General features: G+C 39.8%; 3 protein-coding genes and 1 pseudogene across 4 annotated transcripts in view; all 4 read left to right on the plus strand.

Annotated features, from left to right (window-relative positions):
* The window catches only part of LOC149034544 (E3 ubiquitin-protein ligase TRIM45-like), a 49,234-nt pseudogene that overhangs the window by 22,946 nt on the left and 7,178 nt on the right, over positions 1 to 19,110 (plus strand). The gene's annotated exons all lie outside the window — the stretch shown is intronic.
* On the plus strand, positions 236 to 11,883 carry LOC149034548 (E3 ubiquitin-protein ligase TRIM45-like). Its single transcript, XM_089193579.1, has 2 exons — positions 236 to 895; positions 10,161 to 11,883. The coding sequence occupies exons 1-2, from the start codon at positions 715 to 717 to the stop codon at positions 11,870 to 11,872; spliced, it is 1,893 nt and encodes a 630-aa protein (XP_089049705.1). The 5' UTR covers positions 236 to 714; the 3' UTR covers positions 11,873 to 11,883.
* On the plus strand, positions 3,928 to 7,625 carry LOC149034549 (uncharacterized). Its single transcript, XM_089193555.1, has 2 exons — positions 3,928 to 5,091; positions 5,561 to 7,625. Exons 1-2 carry the CDS (start codon positions 4,354 to 4,356, stop codon positions 7,541 to 7,543), a joined length of 2,721 nt encoding a protein of 906 aa, XP_089049681.1. The 5' UTR covers positions 3,928 to 4,353; the 3' UTR covers positions 7,544 to 7,625.
* On the plus strand, positions 14,325 to 16,743 carry LOC149034550 (tripartite motif-containing protein 2-like). Its single transcript, XM_089193560.1, has one exon. It carries the CDS (start codon positions 14,398 to 14,400, stop codon positions 16,420 to 16,422), a length of 2,025 nt encoding a protein of 674 aa, XP_089049686.1. The 5' UTR covers positions 14,325 to 14,397; the 3' UTR covers positions 16,423 to 16,743.

Raw genomic sequence — 19,110 nt, forward strand, 5'->3', positions numbered from 1 at the left:
AACCAGATAATGGTAAATATCGGAAAATCTGAAGTCTGGAATACCAGTGAACTCATGAATCCAAAACTTATGAGAAAGTGGATGGGGAAGTAATTTTCCTCTTAGCAATGTTGTTGTCGAATTAATCAACTCGTCGCGCTCCAGTGTTTCCTTCTCAAGTTTTGGAATTTTTACGCCGCCGCATTCTTGCAAAGCTCTAATAGTTCGGCCCTTTTTCTACTCTTACCGATTAAAGAAATCTGAAAAACCCTTTCTTTTAAAAACGTGTGTAGTTCTGAAACTTTCATATTTGTGAAGAGGGCATCATTTGTTGCCATGTTCCCCGCAGCCTCGACTTGATGTTAAGATTAGTTACCAGACCTTCTCGCCAATTCTCGCCCACATGGTCAACACTGATGGAGTCGCTTTTGAAAAATCTCAAGAAACAAGTTACTTGTTCGATTTTGCCTCGATACCTACACCGAGCCCAAAACTATATCATGTCTTCACGCGTTTTGCTGTGAATGTTTGGAGAAACATGCAAGAGTGAGCCAGAAACAGGGAAAATTCAGATGCCCCGAGTGTCAGGCAGCGATCGATTTACCAGAAGGAAATCGCTTCGACCGTTTGCCTAACAGCTTTTTCCATAAAAGTCTGTTGAGTCTTCTCGCTGTTCGGCAGAGTGGCGAGACAGGTAGTATTACTTGTTATCAATGCAGCGCAACCAACCCTCAGATGTACTACTGCTTCGAATGCGGACGATTCATGTGCCCTGATTGTTTCAACGCACATGAGCTGCTCAAGAAGTCTTTTCAAGGACACAAAGTCACGCCAGTTCAAGACTTCAAAACAGAAGATTACGAAGCATTGTTAAGGCGACAACCATTTTGTTCTCAAGAGTTCCACGAGAGAGAAATTAAGAGTGATTGTCAGTAAAAATCAAAGAAATCGTGGCCACGGTCAAAAAATCGATTTCGCTTATACTTTGTCAGTTTGAAGGCCTAGGTAAGTAACTGAAGGATGTGAGGTTAGTTTTTTGAAATATTCCCTATAACGGCAGAAAACCACGAAAAACGGTCACCCTACCGGAAGCTCGGATTTCACTTGGCGGAAACTCGAAATTTCACACTTTTCAGCTTCTCGCTACACAGACGTTTACATAGCTGTGAATCTTTCTTAAGTATAATTGAATACATTGATTCTTCCTTAGTCAAACCATGGGAATTATTTTTATCTCTGCTTATTTGTGAGCGAACTGAGACCCGATTAAGAAGACACACTTTTCTCATTTACGCGAAGGTGTAAAATAATCCAAACTCAGCGACGAAAAAAGCTGACCGGTAGTTCTTCAAATCTTCTGATATCATAACCAAAGACAGTTTAGTCATTGATTTTAAGGTCTACGGTTTTAAATCTTTAGGATCTAGTAGCACTTTTGCATGAACGCCGATCAAAATTCGATAAAATTCCAATTGAGCGCCTTTGAAATCTACAACTCTACATAACAAAGCACTATTGAATAAATTAACTCCTCGGCCAAAGTTTGTACATAAAACGGTTTGAACCTTTTAAAAATATATATTGATGTTAAATATTGTCTACACAGGTAAAACAAACTAGGAGTCACCAAAATTACCACGAGCTGAAATTAAATCTCACAGGCTCGCTCCCTAATCTGTGTCACGCACGAGCGACTTCGCTACAATTAGTACAGTAACAAACAGATATTTACATCTGTTAATTTACAATAAGTCTTATTTTAAAATATCTTACTCAACGATGTACCAGGTTCCCCAGTTAACTTGCTGAAGTAAAAATAAAAGAAAATATCATAATAGCAATTCAAACTGAAACGATAAGAATTGATTTTATTAAGAATGAGAAGCTTTATGCCGTCGATAGCCAATCAGAAGTACCTGTTCTCACGAAAATTGCATCGTTCTTTAAATAAATAACTCGAATTATCTTTATCTGTGAAACATTGCATCTAAAACCAGAGTTTATTGTCGGGGAACTTCATAGAACAGCGATGTCTTGCTCGTTCTTAAATATTGTTGGTGGGATTTGCGGCGCAGACGAACGCACAAGTTCTTCAACTTCCGTCACGCCTCTCACGCGGTGTAACAGGGATATAAAAAATCACAAAAAGTCGTTGAAATTTTCCGGAATTGAAACGGAGGTAGAATTAATTTTGGCGAGGTGTGGATGTTCTCAAAAGCCGGCGAATTTATCGGATATGACTATCTGTCCGGTTCATCGTGCCAAGTTAGGTTTAGGTTGGCGAAGGACGGGTAATCTTTGCACGATCCCGGAAGTTGTTTCTGGTCACTGCAAGGAGCTGAGGAAGGCACCTGCACTGGAAAAAGGAATAAATTTAATCAAATCCATGAAGATATTTGAGCTTTCAAAACAGCTCGTCCCTGTGTGCTCAGGTAAGCAACCAACTGCTTGATGTTCTACCAAACAGAAACTGTCTCCAATGAATTATTTTTAGTCTATTCATTCTGATGACTTGAGATTATATGAAAGAATCATTTGTTTAAACGACGGAGAGAAATAAGTAAGGTTGATGAAGGACATTTCGTTACTTATCTCTTCATTCAGTTGTCCAATCCAATTTTTTTATAACAACCTTTATTTCATGCCTCTCATTTTTTTATGGATTGCGCTTATATTAGTGTGTGCACCGTATGGTGCCCTACCCACTTTGTCGCCAGGTATGTGAGTGAGTGAGTGAGTGAGTGCCGGTGTCCGTAAACAAACAGGTCCGCAGCGCGTGCACAGCACTACCCGCATGTATACAATGAGTTCATATTTTTTATCAGTATCTCTCAGTTCGTACGCGGGGTGTGATTGGTCAATTTTGCGCGGCCCACTAAACTTTAACTAGTTTCCATTCCCGCGCGCCTGATTGACCACAGAGACATAATGAATATCTTACTAACCTCGTTTCACGGTCTGTAACTTACAGTACGCACCTGGAATTCGGTTAGTAGGGGTTAATTTACTTTGTTTAAAACATTTCAATTTCGTTTCGCAAAAAGCCTCTTGAGAAAGATATAAACAATAAACAAATAAAAGGATAGTCTAATCGCAATGCTACTCCCCCCCTTCTTCTCACCTCTTATCGCGCAGTCAACTTTCGATTGTTGTTTTATTCTGTGGGTCGACAAAACTTCAGACTTTTGTGTTTAAAAATACGCGCCTTTCGGTAATTTCGGAGTTTTGACGGGAGTTTGACTATGTTTTTTCTAAAGGAATTTGCGTAAAATGCAGAAAGATGCTTAGTGGGTATAAGGAAAGAGCACCTGAGAAATGCCAGATGACCGCTGAAGTTTCAGAGATCGCTGAAACCTTGAACAAGTTAAACCTGGTGAGTATACGCACATGCTTTATTATATAATATGAAATACCGGTGGCAAGACACTTTCCCAGTTATATCGCTTATCAGAGACCTTATAATCTTCCTGTCATGCCAGCCCATCTCTAAACGTTTCTTCAGGCCACCAATAAGCATTCATCCTTTCACTTCACAAAGTCATACAAACTCACAATCCAAAATCATTATGACGTCGTTTACGTCTTGATCTATTCCCCACACTTTCAAGTATATTTAAGGTCTTTTTTTTAATTTTTATTTTATTTGCCGGGGGGGGGGAGGGCTGGGTGGGAGGCAGGGGAGGGGGCAGGAGAGAGGAGGATGTAGATTGGATGGGTGGCCAACCCTCTCCATTGTGTATCTGCAGAAGTAAGAAAATTAATTTGTACATCAAAACCTAAATACGTTATATTACACCATTTGAAATCTAAAAAAGCTTGTGTCGAGGACTGTTAATTTACTTGTCCTATGATATGTGTCCATGGCAGCCGAAATTAGACAGCTCTTAATTAGAATTTCGTTAATATAAAGCTTAACTGGAAAACTTGGTAATCCAGAGTCGGAAGCAGGGTTCGTGAATGATATAAGGAAGTCATAGGTGTTTTAACACTAACTTCACTAGAAATGTCGAACTGGCCCACGAATCGTGGGCGAATCTTTTGTTCATTGTATATAGAAAATATTTTAACTTTTTCGCACTACAGGTCGATCATGAAGCTGACACTGATATTTCCCTTCCTGTACCGATCACTGATACTGAATGCAAAGAAGGTAGATCTAAACGAGAGAGCCTTTACGTGCCAGACGAAGATTCGCAAGAAAGCGAAGATGACATAAACTATGTGCAAGGTGAATCCCTGAAACAGCTCAATCGCTTTCTACAGCTTCGTGACACCAGCCCAGTCCGCCACGTACTGTCAGTACCATGGAATGTAGCTCAAAGCCGTACTAAACGCCGTTATTTGAGAAAAGCTGAACAGTGTGCTTCAGCAGTAATGGAAGTCCTTGCTCCTCAAGATTCGAATTGCTTGTGGAGGGAATTATGTGAGCGCGAAGTGAATCGAAGAACAACTGGCGGGAAAAGTTGTAAGGAAGTGGAGCTTCTTCAAGCGTTTGCCAAGAGTTATTTGAACGCTCAACACTGGAGTACCCGTCGGCAAATACTCTCAATCCTGGCTGACAAGTTGTCTTTCAAAGAGGTGCAAGAATTTATCCCAACCCTCACAAGTTACCGCTTTGACATAGCGCGACACCACACCCTGCTTCATGGAAGAGCAGAACCGATTCCTCGCCAAGAAAACAGGAGAATGAAAGTTGACCAAGGAAAATTGGAAGATTTCATTTCATTTATCACAAGTTCACATGTGATTCAAGATGTTCCATTTGGCGAAAGGCTTTTGAAGTTATCAACCGGTGAGGTTATTAAAACACCAAATATAATCAGAATGATGATTCCGGAGCGTATTGTTCAACACTACCAACAATATTGCAGTGAAAGAGGTTTTGAGCCCATGAGCAGGCGAACACTGCATAGAGTGCTAGATGAGTGTTCTGCGTCTGTTAGGAAGTCTTTTCAAGGACTTGATAACTTTTCATCTCAAGGAGCAGAGGCATTTGATGACCTGGACAAAGTGGTCGATAAACTGGTTGATTGTGGAAAAACAGAAGTGTGGGCCAGGGAAATGAAGCAACAGTTACGCTCATCAAAGCAATACCTGAAAAGTGACTACAAGGTATTTGATTTATTTCATTACACGGTTTGTTATGAAGTACTTCAAAAGAAAGGCGCAAAACTGACAGAAAGTTGATGCAACAACACAGGCAAATTATTTTCCTAAAGTTCAAATCTTTGAAAATGCATAATATTGATACTTGAACTAGTTCCAGGTCCTCTCGTGCGTAACTAAGGAAGGAATTATTGTCGATAACCTGTAAGTTATATTTATACATTTTGCAAACAAAGGGGGACCGTCGGCCTTTTCAATGTAACTGTTTTATAGAAATAGTAGTTAAGATCAGGACGATATAATTACTGTATTTCCTCCGCTAAGTGCCCGGGCGCTGGATCGAGTCAGGAAGGGGCTCCTAATATAGAGGTTGGGCGCTTGTTCCAAGGGCGATTTACTTAAGAGGAGCTCGCTTATTAGAGGAAATGCGGTGATTGAAATTGTTTACATTTTTGTTGTCTTCGGCTTGTTTCAGGTCCATGTGGTTGAGTCTTCGAGCATTGCTGATCATTGTAGGACTTACGCCTTAAGTGACTCAACAGACTCTGACTTCCAAGGCCACTGCAGTCATTCACACAACGAAACATGTGCACAGTGTTGCCAGCTGCAAGAAGTTCTAAGCATCTTGGAGAGTGAGTGTTCAAGTGCAGTTTGTAACGAGGAGCAGAAATCGGACATGCTACACGCTGTTAAGCAGGCCAGAAATAATATCATGAGCTGGAAAGCCCACCAGTTGCGCTCTGTTCACCAAGATCAGGCCAAATGTTCTGTTCTAGCTAAAGTGAAGAGCAAATGCGACGTGTTACTAGTGCAGGATTGGGCAATGAAATTTATGCCACGAAAATTTCGAGAGCCGCAATCAGACTGGTTTGCTAAGCGCGGTTTACCATGGCACATAACAGTTGCTATTAGGAAGTCGGAAGAAGGCGGGCAGTTTGACTCTCAAACATTCGTACATGTCTTTCAGAACTGTTTACAAGACAGTGCTGTAGTGGTATCGATAATGCAGGATTGTCTTGTTTCCCTGAAGAAGGAAATGCCGGAATTAGAAAGGGCGTTTTATAAACAAGATAATGCCGGCTGTTACCACAGCGGATACACTATCGTTTCAGCAAAATTTGCAGGCGACATTGCTGGCGTGGGCGTGGAACGGAACGACTTTTCCGATCCTCAAGGTGGAAAAGGAATATGCGACCGCCAAGCAGCGACTATTAAAGGAGACATTGGAAGATATGTAAACGAGGGCAATGATGTGACAACAGCAATTCAGCTCAAAACAGCCATAGAGTCTGGTCCAGGATCTTGCGCTAAGGCTAGTTACGTTACATTCAACCCGTCAAGCACTCGGCACGTCAAATGGGATGGTGTAAGCTTACTCAACAACTTCAAGTATGAGGAGAACGGAATACGAGCGTGGAGGGCATTTAATGTGGGTCCTGGAAAGTTGCTACCGTGGTCTCAGTTTGAAGGAGTTTTGCAGGTCCCGGAAACTCTTGAAGTGGTTGATCCCCCATCGCAGAAATTGAGTACTAAGCCATCTTTCAAGAAGGTGAGACACAGATATGTCAATAAAAAATCTGCAAGTGATCCAAACGCAGCCAGTGATGCCAATAGCCGAGAACAAGAAGATGATGATGGTGAAAACGAGCAAGCCTTGCCGCTTTTCCCATGCCCCGAGGAAGGGTGCATTAAAGCATACAGCCGCTTTGTATCATTACAAGCACATCTAGACACGGGGAAACACAAGCGACTACCTGAACAGGAAACGCTGTATGACAAAGCAAAACGAGGATATGCTTCAAAGCTAATGGATGAAGGTAGCAGGATTTCCACTGTGCAGTTACAATGTGAAGAACAAAACAGCCAATGCTTTTCGCCCCTTACAATGGGATGGGCACTTAAGACAATCGCAAAGAAGACACGTTTTACGCAAAAAAAGAATGAATTTTTGAAACAACAATTTGAAATTGGCGAGCAGAGTGGAAGGAAAGCAGATCCGAATGAAGTCTCAAAAATGATGAGATCTTCAAGGGACGAGTTAGGAGCTCGTCGATTTCTATCAAAAGAAGTTCTAACAGGACAGCAAATCACTGGATTCTTCTCACGACTGACAGCAAAGAAAAGGCTTCCTCCCAGTACAGTGAACCGGGAAGAGTCGGACGAAGAGACCACTAGAGAAGATGACAGAGCATCACAAGAACAGGTAATCCAATCTGAAATCTATGCGCAAGTGATGAGAGAGGTTTCCCTTCAGCACCCCATTGTATCGTCTTCAGGTTACAACATCTGTGAACTCATGCGCATGGGCAAGAAAAAGCTGATGTCACTGAGTGTGGACATGCTGCGCAGTATTTGCGATGAACTTGGTGTGGACGTCTCTGATATAACACAAAGACGAAAGAATCCGTTTATTAGTCGTCTTTCAAAGCTTGTAGGCGAGTGCGGCTGTACCTCATAAGCAGATTAATAAACTGTTTTCTGTTGACTAATTATGCCTTGCGCATAATTGTATACAAGATAACATCATATATTTTCTTTCGAAAAAATCGTTTCATTTGATCGTTATCTTTTTTTAAAAGTGTGTTCAGTGAAGAGGTAGATACACTAATGGTATGGCGACCACCTCAAGGCTGCCACCGAATTAAACCAGCCAACCAGTCCGTAATGTAAGCTAATTACAGTTGTATATCCATTCAAAGTTTTAGGGCTAAAATGTTTGAAATTGTCTCCGCAAGAAGCCAAGAAAAATTCAAAGTAACAAAGCTTGACGTACAAGATTGATCAAAGATCTACTTAAATATAGTTTTGTGGGGAAATGGCCATATTGGAGTGATGCAACGACCGTAATTGTGCTATTAAACATAAACATATAAATGTTGATGTGACGTTTCCACTAGTATACTGTGCAAACTGTGCACTTTGTGGGTGGTTGGGGAGAGAGAGTAGTATGGTTGTTAAATCCTTTCCCCCACCCCCTTCCCTCCTTTTTAAATGTCGTAAAAATGACAGTGCACATTATTTATTCTTCGGTGCCCTCTTTGGAAAATTCTTAGTATTTTTCATCGAATATTGTCAAAATTAAACTTTATTTTCTCTATCAATGACAGACTGTAGTGTTGTTTGACAAGCGCAATCAGTAAAACATGTAAGTCGTAAAACTCATAGTGTTTTTAATAGTCGCATTGGACAACAGAATGAAGAGGATACAAAACTCATTGGAGACAGTTCCTGCTTGGTAGTACATTTTTTAGTTGTTATTTACCTGAGCCCATAGGGACGAGCTATTTTGAAAGGTCAAATATCTTCATGGATTGGAAAAAATATATTCCTATTCCAGTGCGGCTACTTTTAACAGCTCTTGCTGAGTGACCCGAAACAACTTCCTGTATGGTGCAAAAATTAATACTTTTGAACATGATGTATTACTCAGTAAGTGACACAGGCATAATCGGAAAAAAAATTCGAGTGCTTCATGGGACAAACATCCTGCATACTGCTAGGATTGGAATGTCATGTGTGGCATACGCGCAATGGAATAAATGTGATAGAATATTTTTAAGCCTGGTGAATAAATGAGAATGATTTATTATTCAGTAAGTGACACAGGCGTACTCGGAAAAAAAGAAATCCGAGTGCTCTAGGCCATCAGGAGTCGAAACTATCGACATCGTGTCAGGTTATGCCTAAGTGACACGATGAGACGGTACGGGTAGTCATCTCCATTAAACTCGTTGGCTTTTAAAAACACGCAATCTCGCTAAAATCAATTCTGGTTCAAGTCCGGAGAGTTTTTTAGGACTTTGTGCGATGTTTTATATCCTTGTTACACAGCGTGAGCAGTGTGACGAAAGCTGAGTAAGGGTAGAAATTAGCCATTGGAAGTTACTTAGCAAGTGCGTTCGTCTGCGCCGCAAATCCCACCGACAATATTCAAGAACGAGCAAGACGTCGTTGTTATGTATGTCTATTAACTTCGCCAACAACATACTCTGGTAATATGGTTAAGTAGATTTGTTTATTTAGAGAACGATGCAATATTTGCTTTTCGTGGAAACAGTTACTTCCAATTGGTTTTCGACGGCACAAAACTTCTCATACTAAATAAAATCAATTCTAATTGAGCTAGAATTACTATTAAGGTTTTCTTTTTTTTTCAGCAAGTTAACTGGGAAACCTGGCACATCTTTGAGTAAGATATTTTAAAAATACGACTTATTTAAAATCAACGGATGTAAATATCTGTTTGTTACTGTACTAATTGTCGCTAAGTCGCTCGTGCGTGACGCAGATTAGGGAGCGAACCTGTGAGATTTAATTTCAGCTCGTGGTAATTTTGGTGTTTCATAGTTTGTTATACCTGTGTAGACAATATTTAACATGAATATATATTTTTAAAACGCTTCAAACCGCTAAAAAAGCAAAACCCTTATGTTTTATGTACAAACTTTGGCCGAGGAGTTAATTTATTCAATAGTGCTTTGTTATGTAGAGTTGTAGATTTCAAAGGCGCTCAATTGGAATTTTATCGAATTTTGATCGGCGTTCATGCAAAAGTGCTACTAGATCCTAAAGATTTAAAACCGTAGACCTAAAAATCAATGACTGAACTGTCTTTGGTTATAATATCAGAGGATTTGAAGAACTACCGGTCAGCTTTTTTCGTCGCTGAGTTTGGATTATTTTACACCTTCGCGTAAATGAGAAAAGTGTGTCTTCTTAATCGGGTCTCAGTTCGCTCACAAATGAGCAGAGATAAAAATAATTCCCATGGTTTGACTAAGGAAGAATCAATGTATTCAATTATACTTAAGAAAGATTCACAGCTATGTAAACGTCTGTGTAGCGAGAAGCTGAAAAGTGTAAAATTTCGAGTTTCCGTTAGGTGAAATCCGAGCTTCCGGTAGGGTGACCGTTTTTCGTGGTTTTCTGCCGTTATATGGAATATTTAAAAAAACTAACCTCATATCCTTCAGTTACCTACCTAGGCCTTCAAACTGACAAAGTATGAGCGCAATCGATTTTTTGACCGTGGCCACTTTTTTTGAATTTTCCTTGATTTTTACTGACATTTACTCTTAAACGGTTTTTTTGCTCGCAGTGTCAAGTTTGCATTTGTCAGATTTGCATAGTCACGGATCATCAAAACCACAAAGTTGATCTTCTCGACAAAGCAGCACACGAGGAGAAGCATAAAATCATGTCGGGTGCTAAATTGATCAAGAAAATGGAAAGCGAGCTCCGGAATGTCATTAAGCAGTTTGAAGAAACCATTTTTGAGCTGGAAAGCAATATGGAAACGGCTAAGCGAAGCGTCAGGCAAGCAGCTGAATACGTGATCGCAGATATTCGAGAGCGCGAGCGAGAGGCGTTACAATCCCTCGAGGCAACACGCGTTTCGAGACTCCATAAAATTAACTCAGCTAAACAGGAAGTGGAATCCTTAGCAAAACAAATGAGCCAAGCAGCTCAGTTTTCGGAAAATATGGTGCAGAGAACCTCAAGCTCGGATATTATGCAGAACAAAGAAACTTTAAGGATTAAATTTGAAGAGCTTCTGCGAGTTGAAGTTCCAAAACATCAGCAAACGACATTCATTAAATTCACTGCGGCATCTCAAAAGGAATTGAAATTGGGTTTTATTGAAGGCACTGAAGACACCGCAATGGCAGCTAAATCAACTTTAGAAGGACTGGATCAAACTTTCCAGGCTGGTGTAGAATCAGAGTTTACGTTATGTCCAAACAAATCTGGAGGAGAGATAAGTAACCAGGCTGATGTTAAAGGTCGAGTTGAATTGCTGATTAAACCCGTCAAGGATATTACAGACGTGATTGTTGAAGAGAAAGAAAATGGCAATCTTAGGTTGAAGTTTACTCCCAAAGTACCAGGGGCCTACAACATTGAAGTGAAGATTAATGGCGATAAACTACCGACCTGTCCCATGACTGTGCAGGTTAAAGAAAGTGAACTTTTTGTGATCAGTGAGTTGAAGTTAAAGCTCTTTCCAGGGGACAAGTTTGAACGGTTATATGGCATTGCTGTGAATACAGAAGGCCAGATGGTTCTGGCAGATAACTTTGGCCACTGTGTTTATGTTTTTGATAAAGATGGCAACTGTTTGAGAAAAACTGGAGGCGAGGGTAGCAATACAGGACAATTTCAGTATCCTCATGGCATTTCGTTTTTTAATGACAACGAAGTCCTAATTGCAGACCTAGGGAATTGCAGAATACAACGACTTAATAATCAGACAGGAACTGTGGTGAAAAGTTTTGGAAAATTCGGTAAAGAGAAAGGAGAGTTAGGTAATCCAGTAGACGTTACTGTGGATGATGTAGAGCGTATTATTGTAACCGAGAGAGAAAATAATAGGATACAGGTAATGTCAAAGGAAGGAGAGTCTATTTTCACATTTGGAGACAAAGGTCCAGAGAAACTTTATGGTCCAAGCTGCTGCGTTCTTCACAAAAACATGTTTCTCGTATCTGATAAAGAAAAGCACTGCATAAAAGCTTTTGATCAGTCAGGAACATTCTTATACAAGTTTGGCAAAAAAGGGAATCAAGATGGACAATTTAACTTGCCGCGTGGTTTACTTGTAGACAGCTCCAATAATCTTCTAGTATGTGACACTGACAATTACCGAGTTCAACAGTTTTCTTTAGACCGTCGCTTCACCGGCAAAATTATCGCTCGATTATCTAAGCCTATGGCAATAACAAAAGCACCAGACGGGCGTATTCTTGTTACTAGCCATGATGAGAAAAAAGTGTACATTTTGAAATAGACTCTTTCAAAAGTGAACTCTGCTTCTTGAGCCGCTCCTTACCTGTGTTTTGTTTTACTTTTAATGCTGTTTTATCACTTGTCTGGAAGAACTCTTAGATAATATCAAGACTTACAATTACACTTGGAGACAAAAACCTTTTGACTTGAAGAAGTTCAAGCCGCTTTAATCTTCTCCATCCGTCGTCACTTGGCCATCCATGTTTCTTCTCGGTTTATTAATATCCTCTTTAATTGCTATTTCTCTGATCTGAAGTTTTATTTGGTTTTTTTTTTTAAGGTCAAGGTATTTCTGTGCATCGTCGACAGCGATTTGAATAATCTAAACTAAGAAATTTTTGGGTCCGTTTGGAGAAATAGAAAGTATCCGCAGTTAAGACAACTGAGGATGATCCTCTTTTGGTTGAGATGTACGTCGAATGTGTGAAAGTGTAACGAGTTCGTTTTCATATAAACTCACCCACTTCCCGCCTTTAACGGGAAGCGAAATAGACTTGCGGCATGTGGCTAATTTACGTGCCTTCCTGTCTGACCTGAAGATTTTAGTACAAACTCTAATCCGCTCCCGATTTCCGGTGTTATCATGGCCAATTTACATTATCAACGCAGTTGACAAGAAAAAATCATTCTGATACTCTGTCCATTAAAATTATCAAGTAGGTTTTTTTTTTTTTAACTGAAAAGAAAAATTGAAGCTTCGGTCGTCCTTTTTTTCGTTAAGGACCTTAATGATTCGACAGTTGATCAAATTCCAGGAATTGCCGCCTTTAACAGGAAGCCAAATAAACAAGAGGCATGTGGCTAATTTGTATAAATCAGCTTGCGTGCCTTCCTGTCTGACCTGAAGATTGAAATACGATTCTAATCCGCTCACGATTTCCGGTGTTATCATGGCCAATTTACATTATCAACGCAGTTGACAAGAAAAAATCATTTTGATACTCCGTCCATTAAAATCATCAAGTAGGATTTTCTTTTTCAACTGCAAAGAAAAATTGAAGCTTCGGTCGTGCTTTTTTTCGTTAAGTACCTTAATGATTCGACAGTTAATCAAATTCCAGGAATTGCCGCCTTTAACGGGAAGCCAAATAAACAAGCGGCATGTGGCTAATTTGTATAAATCAGCTTGCGTGCCTTCCTGTCTGACCTGAAGATTGAAATACAAACTCTAATCCGCTCACGATTTCCGGTGTTATCATGGCTAATTTGCATTATCAACTCAGTTGACAAGAACAAATCATTTTGATACTCTGTCCATTAAAATTATCAAGTAGGATTTCCATTTTCAACTGAAAAGAATAAATTGAAGTTTTTGTCTTTCTTTTTTTTTTTAAGAACCTTAATGATTCGACCGTTGATCAAATTCTAGAATATTTATAAGCATGCGTTAAAAAAAAAAAGGATAAACAGATAAACAGTTGCATGTCACAAACGGAAGAGGTCATGGCAGATTTCCGTTCTGTTTTCTCGGAAATCTAAATATAGTATTAAAAGGCAGCTTTCTAGTTTTTCAAAAGAAAATAATTCATTTTCTGTTTACCGTATCTGAACGATTTCCTCGAAAACATTAGCGTCTTGTCTACTCTTTTAAATTTCTCTGGGAATGACTAGTCCATGCATGACAGACTCAATATAGGATAGAAGGGAATAGAGTCGAATGTCTCGCCAGGTGAAGCAAAAAACGAGTTTTGGTCAAAGTTGATGAAGACGTTGTGAGACAAATTCACTTTCATGCTTTCATGAGCGATAGATGCTTGCCACAGACGAAGGAAGGAGGGGGAGGGGGTGGGGAGAGAAGGACTGACCACATTTTAAAGAAATACAAAGGCCAACACATTTTTAAAATGAGCCGTTTATACGCGTTTTGCGATTTTCAGACCCTCGACGTTCCTCATCTAAATATTTTCCTCCCATAACGCCCCCAAGGCTTTCCCTCCAGCTACAATCCATGAATTCTTTCGTTACAACGAAGTCCACTGAGCCAAGGAACGTGACTGGCCAGAAATAGATCCAATTAAATGAAAAATGTCTTCTTTTCTAGGAATCTGAAGCAAAGGCGAAGTGTTTAAATTGTTTGTAAGGATTATCCATCCTTATGTGGAGTTACGTGCAAAAATTTTTTTCCTTGAAATGCGCATCGATAACAGTCTAAGAACTTCTGGTGCGACTAGAATCAATTTCGTTCTATAATAAATTGAGTGCACCAAGCTTCGTTTGCTGCGTTTTTCCAAACCATATTTAGTCAAATTCTTGTCTTTAATTGCTTATATTTCAAGCAACTTTAATTACCCAGGTTTAGTTATCTAAAATCGAGGCTTCATCTCAGGTAACAACGTCTTTTTATCATTACAAAAAAGTCAGCTTAGTCCTGAAGTGCAATCGGCCAGAGGAAGTCAGCTGTCATAGACTTTGCCGTGTTTTCTCGGAAACTGAAACAATATCTCGGATTTCGTATGAATGTTTTGATAGGGCTCGTCCCTTTAATATAAGTAACACATCAGTTAACTACAGTTTAAGGCGATCATCATGAATCCTCTCTTGAAGAGTCTCAAAAAACAAGTTACTTGCTCGATTTGTCTCGATACCTACACCGAGCCCAAAACCATATCATGTCTTCACACATTTTGCTGTGAGTGTTTACAGAGACATGCAATAGAGAACCAGAGACAAGAGAAATTCCGATGCCCCGAGTGTCAGGCAGAAATCGATTTACCACAAGGAAATTGCTTCGACCGCTTGCCTAGCAGCTTTTTCCACAAAAGTCTGTTAGGTGTCCTTCTTCAAGCGGAAGACTGCGAAGCCATTGCGAGGCAACAACTGGACACTTGCTCGCAACATACGGAAGAAAGAGTACGATATTACTGCTCCTCGTGTGAAGCGTGTATTTGTCCGATTTGCGTCACCGAAGACCACCAAGGCCATGCGTTTGAAATGCTTGAAAAAGCAGTGCAAGAGGATAAGAAAAACATTATGTCGACTGTGGAGACCATCAAGGAAAAGGTAAACTTGTTTCGAGCACAGTTAGAAAAAACATCAGAGGATGTGGAAATGATTATCGCAATCGCTAAACAGGAAGTGTCGGAGGCAACTGAAGACGTGATCACAAAGACTAGACAGCAAGAAAAACAGCTCTTAGAGTCCTTACAAATAACACGTAAAAAAAGAATAGAACGAATCAACTCGGCTAAACAAGAACTGGAATCTCTAATAAAAAAAATTAACCAAGCAGCTGAATTTGCGGAGAGTCTGGTGCAACGAAGATCAGCTGTGGATATCATACAGAACAAAAACAAATTGAGGCAGAAACTTGAAGAGCTTCGTAGAGTTGAAGTTCCAAAACATCGCCAGGCTACATTTGTCAAATTTACTGCCGCATCGCAACACAACTTTAAACTGGGTTCTATTCAGGTCTCCGAGAAGCCGGCAATCGCAGCTAAATCAACTCTGGAAGGACTGGATCAAACTTTTGAAGTTGGTGTACAAGCAAAGTTTACGTTGTGCCCACGGACATCTGGCGGAGAGATGAGTGACCTCGCTGATCTCAAAGATCAACTCGAATTGCTAATAACACCCGCCAAAGATGTGACGAATGTGACTCTTGATGAGAAATATGACGGTAACGTTAGGCTGAAGTTTATTCCCAAAGTACCTGGGGCCTACAGCACTGAGGTGAAGATTAATGGCGATAAACTACCGACCTGTCCTATCACCGTGCAGGTTAAAGAACGTGAACTTGTCGTGGTCGGTGAGTTGAAGTTAAAGTTCTTTCCAGGGCACACGCTTGAACGGTTATATGGAGTTGTTGTGAATACAGAAGGCCAGATAGTTGTGACAGATAACCTTGGCAACTGTGTATATGTTTTTGATAAAGATGGCAACTGTATGAGAAAAATCGGAAGCAAGCGTAGCCATACAGGACAATTTCAGTTTCCTAATGGCATTTCGTTTTTAAATGACAACGAAGTCCTAATTGTAGACTTAGGCAATTGCAGAATACAACGAGTTAATATTCAGACAGGAACTGTGGTGAAAAGTTTTGGAAAAGAAGGCAGACAAAAAGGAGAGTTTAGCGGGCCAGTACACGTTACTGTGGATGATGACGAACGCATTGTTGTAACCGAGTGGGGCAATAATAGGGTACAGGTGATGTCAAAGGAGGCAGAGTCTATTTTCACATTTGGAGACAAAGGCCCAGAGAAACTTCATTATCCAAGCTGCTGCATTCCTTATAAAAAGATGTTTCTCGTATCTGATGCAGGCAACCACTGTATAAAAGCTTTTGATCAGTCAGGAACATTCTTATACAAGTTTGGCAAAAAAGGGCATCTAGATGGGGAATTTAAAATGCCGCATGGTTTGCTTGTAGACAGCTCCGAAAATCTTCTAGTATGTGACTCTGGCAATAATCGAGTTCAGCAGTTTTCTTTAGACGGTCGCTTCGCCGGCAAAAGTATCACTCGTTTATCAGACCCCACTTCGATAACAAAAGTACCAGACGGGCGTATTCTTGTTACTAGCTTTGATGAGAAAAAAGTGTACATTTTGAAATAGCCGATCCTTACCTGTGTTTTGTTTTATTTTTAATGTAGTTTAAAAACTCGTCTGAAAGAGCTTTTAGCGATAATATCAAGACTTACAATTGCTTGTAGAGGCAAAAAACCTTTGACTCGAAGTCATCAGCATGTAAGGTGACAACTGTTTTTAAAGATGTGCATCTACTGGGTAATTACGTCATAATTAGAGGTGGTTACTGATTTTCTAACTAAGCTTAAGTGTTAGCTCTAAACTTTTTTGAAAAATAGTCTTAGGTTTTGTTCCATATAATAAAGTGAGACAAATTAGGAATGCATTGAATAAATAAGACCTCAAAGTTATTTCCAGTTTGTTGGTATGAATGATTATAAAATAGCATCTAGTTTTAAATATAAATAACATTTTGAAATAGAAGTATTTGAAAAATGCATTGGGAAACATCACTTCAACAATTGCAAAATTATCAGTACTTTGGTTTCCCTTTTTTTTATAGAGATCAACGTCAACGCAAGATCAATGCCACTCTATAACGCACGGCATTCACGGAAAACAGCTTTTAGTTATTAGTTAGTGTTTTAATTTTTAAATAGTTTTAGTTAATGTAATTGCTGATGAATTGTTTCGTGCTTAAATAAAGATTATACCTACGTCGAATGCATGAAACTGTAATGACTTCGTTATATAACCCCACCCACCCCGCTCCCCCCCCCCCTCCTCCTTACCCACGCTTCCCGCCTTAATTTCACATTTAAAACAGGAGCGAAATAAACAAGCGGCATGTGGCTAACTTGCATAAATCAGCTTCGTTTTTCAATCGAGACATTTTCTCACTTTGACACTCAACGTTGTAACAAACTTCCTCCACAGAGAATGAGAGGTCCCAGTTCCGTTGCTAGCAACACAGCTGACCACAATGATTGACGTCCTTGACTCGACCCAGTTTCCAAAACACCCCCGTGGCGCTATTAGCGCATAATGTGGCATTCAACTTTGGGGGTTCGGCTGGTAGGTGTTCGCCTGCGTTGCAGGAAAGGCTCTTCCTGTAAAGCAAAATGTAAAAATTAGTGAACGCCTGCGTTGTTTTGATTCACTGAGTGATTCACACGCGCGAGTGACACATCTTTCTTGATAAGCGCTTCTCTAGAGTGTCGGTTATCTCGCTCGTGGAAAGTAGAGCATGTAGCAGATAATTTCGGGAGACAGCTAATATTGCAACAAATTTAGCAACGAGTCGGCTGCCTTAACTTCAACATATGAATGAATCATGACTTTATCTGGTGTCCACGGAGCGCTCAGACATGCGTGGAATCTCAGAGACTAACGTGGATTTGTTTACACGAAGGTGGATTTGTGCAAACTCATATCTAGTAAGAACTTTCTGGCAGGTCAGCTGTACCGCGTACATTGACAACTAATGGTTTGTTTGTTTGGTTGTTTGTTTTTAATTTACAGCTTTTCTTAAGCAACCTGTGGGATTAAACAATAAAATAGCGACACACAAGTGTGTCATAAAGAAACACTCTTTGTTTTCACTATAGTCGTCATGTCGTTGTGGTATTTTTTTAAAATTTGTAAAAGCAGTAAAAATATTTGGATTGTTTTTTCTTCAAAGTACTTTTACAATGAATAAAGGACTTCTTTTTAGCCTCTGTTTGTTACCTCAAAAATCTGTCGCTAATAGTGCAAGGCACTGCAAGGCACAAGCAACAGGTTCTTAAGATTGTGCTAAGTGATCCATTAAGAAAAGTGCCAAATTTGACAATTACGTCATAGTAGATTTACAAACACACAAGGTCATATTCAGTCTGCCATGAAGAAGTTAAACGTCCTTTGAGAGAGTTTCGCGCAAAAAGTATGTAATCAAAGATCGAAATTTTTATCAAGGTTTTTGTTCGAGTTTATTTTCAAGTTACGATTTGCATACACCTTTTTGAAACAGTGAAACTTGCAGTAGATATGATACGAAAAGTTTAATGTAAGGGCAATTCTTACGAGATTGAATATAGATACGCTATTTTGTCATGAAAAAAATGTTTCGTCTTGAATATTTTTAATTTACAACCATATAGTAAGCTTTGAAGCCCTTTTGTCACGTGCGTTGCGTTTCCAAGTTAACTTTAGTTTTAACATCATTGTTTACTTTTTCAAGAGTCGTTGAAAACTTTTATTCACACAGGGTCGCAATTCATGAAATCCACAAAGGGTCATGAAATGTCACCATCGCTGTCGAAGCCCCTGTCTAATTTACACCACAAATTCGTATTCAACGGTTTTAATTTGTTTATGCTTCATTTATACGTACGTGGTACCAGTTCTAAGATGTCAGAAAACACAGAAACGCCTCTTCAAAGTCTAGTCGTATATGAGCTGAATCAAAAAGTTATAGGTCATCTCGGAGTTAAGCAACTTGAGCAAACTTTCTTCTCAGTAAAAGCAAAGGAAAGCATTTTCTTTTTTTGGAACCGTAACCCAGTCACCGTGTGTATCTCGGTGTGACGTTCCTCTTGAAAGACATTGTAGTTGCTTACCCCGGCTCACTCGTGTCTATTGATTCGAGATGCTACCGAAATAGATCTGGGCAAGACATATGCAACAAACCTCCTTAAAGAAAATCATCTTCTAATGATACTTTTGAGACCAAAACAGTCGATTGGTCTTATTCTCAGAGAAAGAGAGGTATCCTGTGTAGGCGCACACCAAATGAAA

This window comes from Pocillopora damicornis, chromosome 14, assembly GCF_964200805.1.
Source record: "Pocillopora damicornis chromosome 14, jaPocDami1.2, whole genome shotgun sequence".
Taxonomy (NCBI): domain Eukaryota; kingdom Metazoa; phylum Cnidaria; class Anthozoa; order Scleractinia; family Pocilloporidae; genus Pocillopora; species Pocillopora damicornis.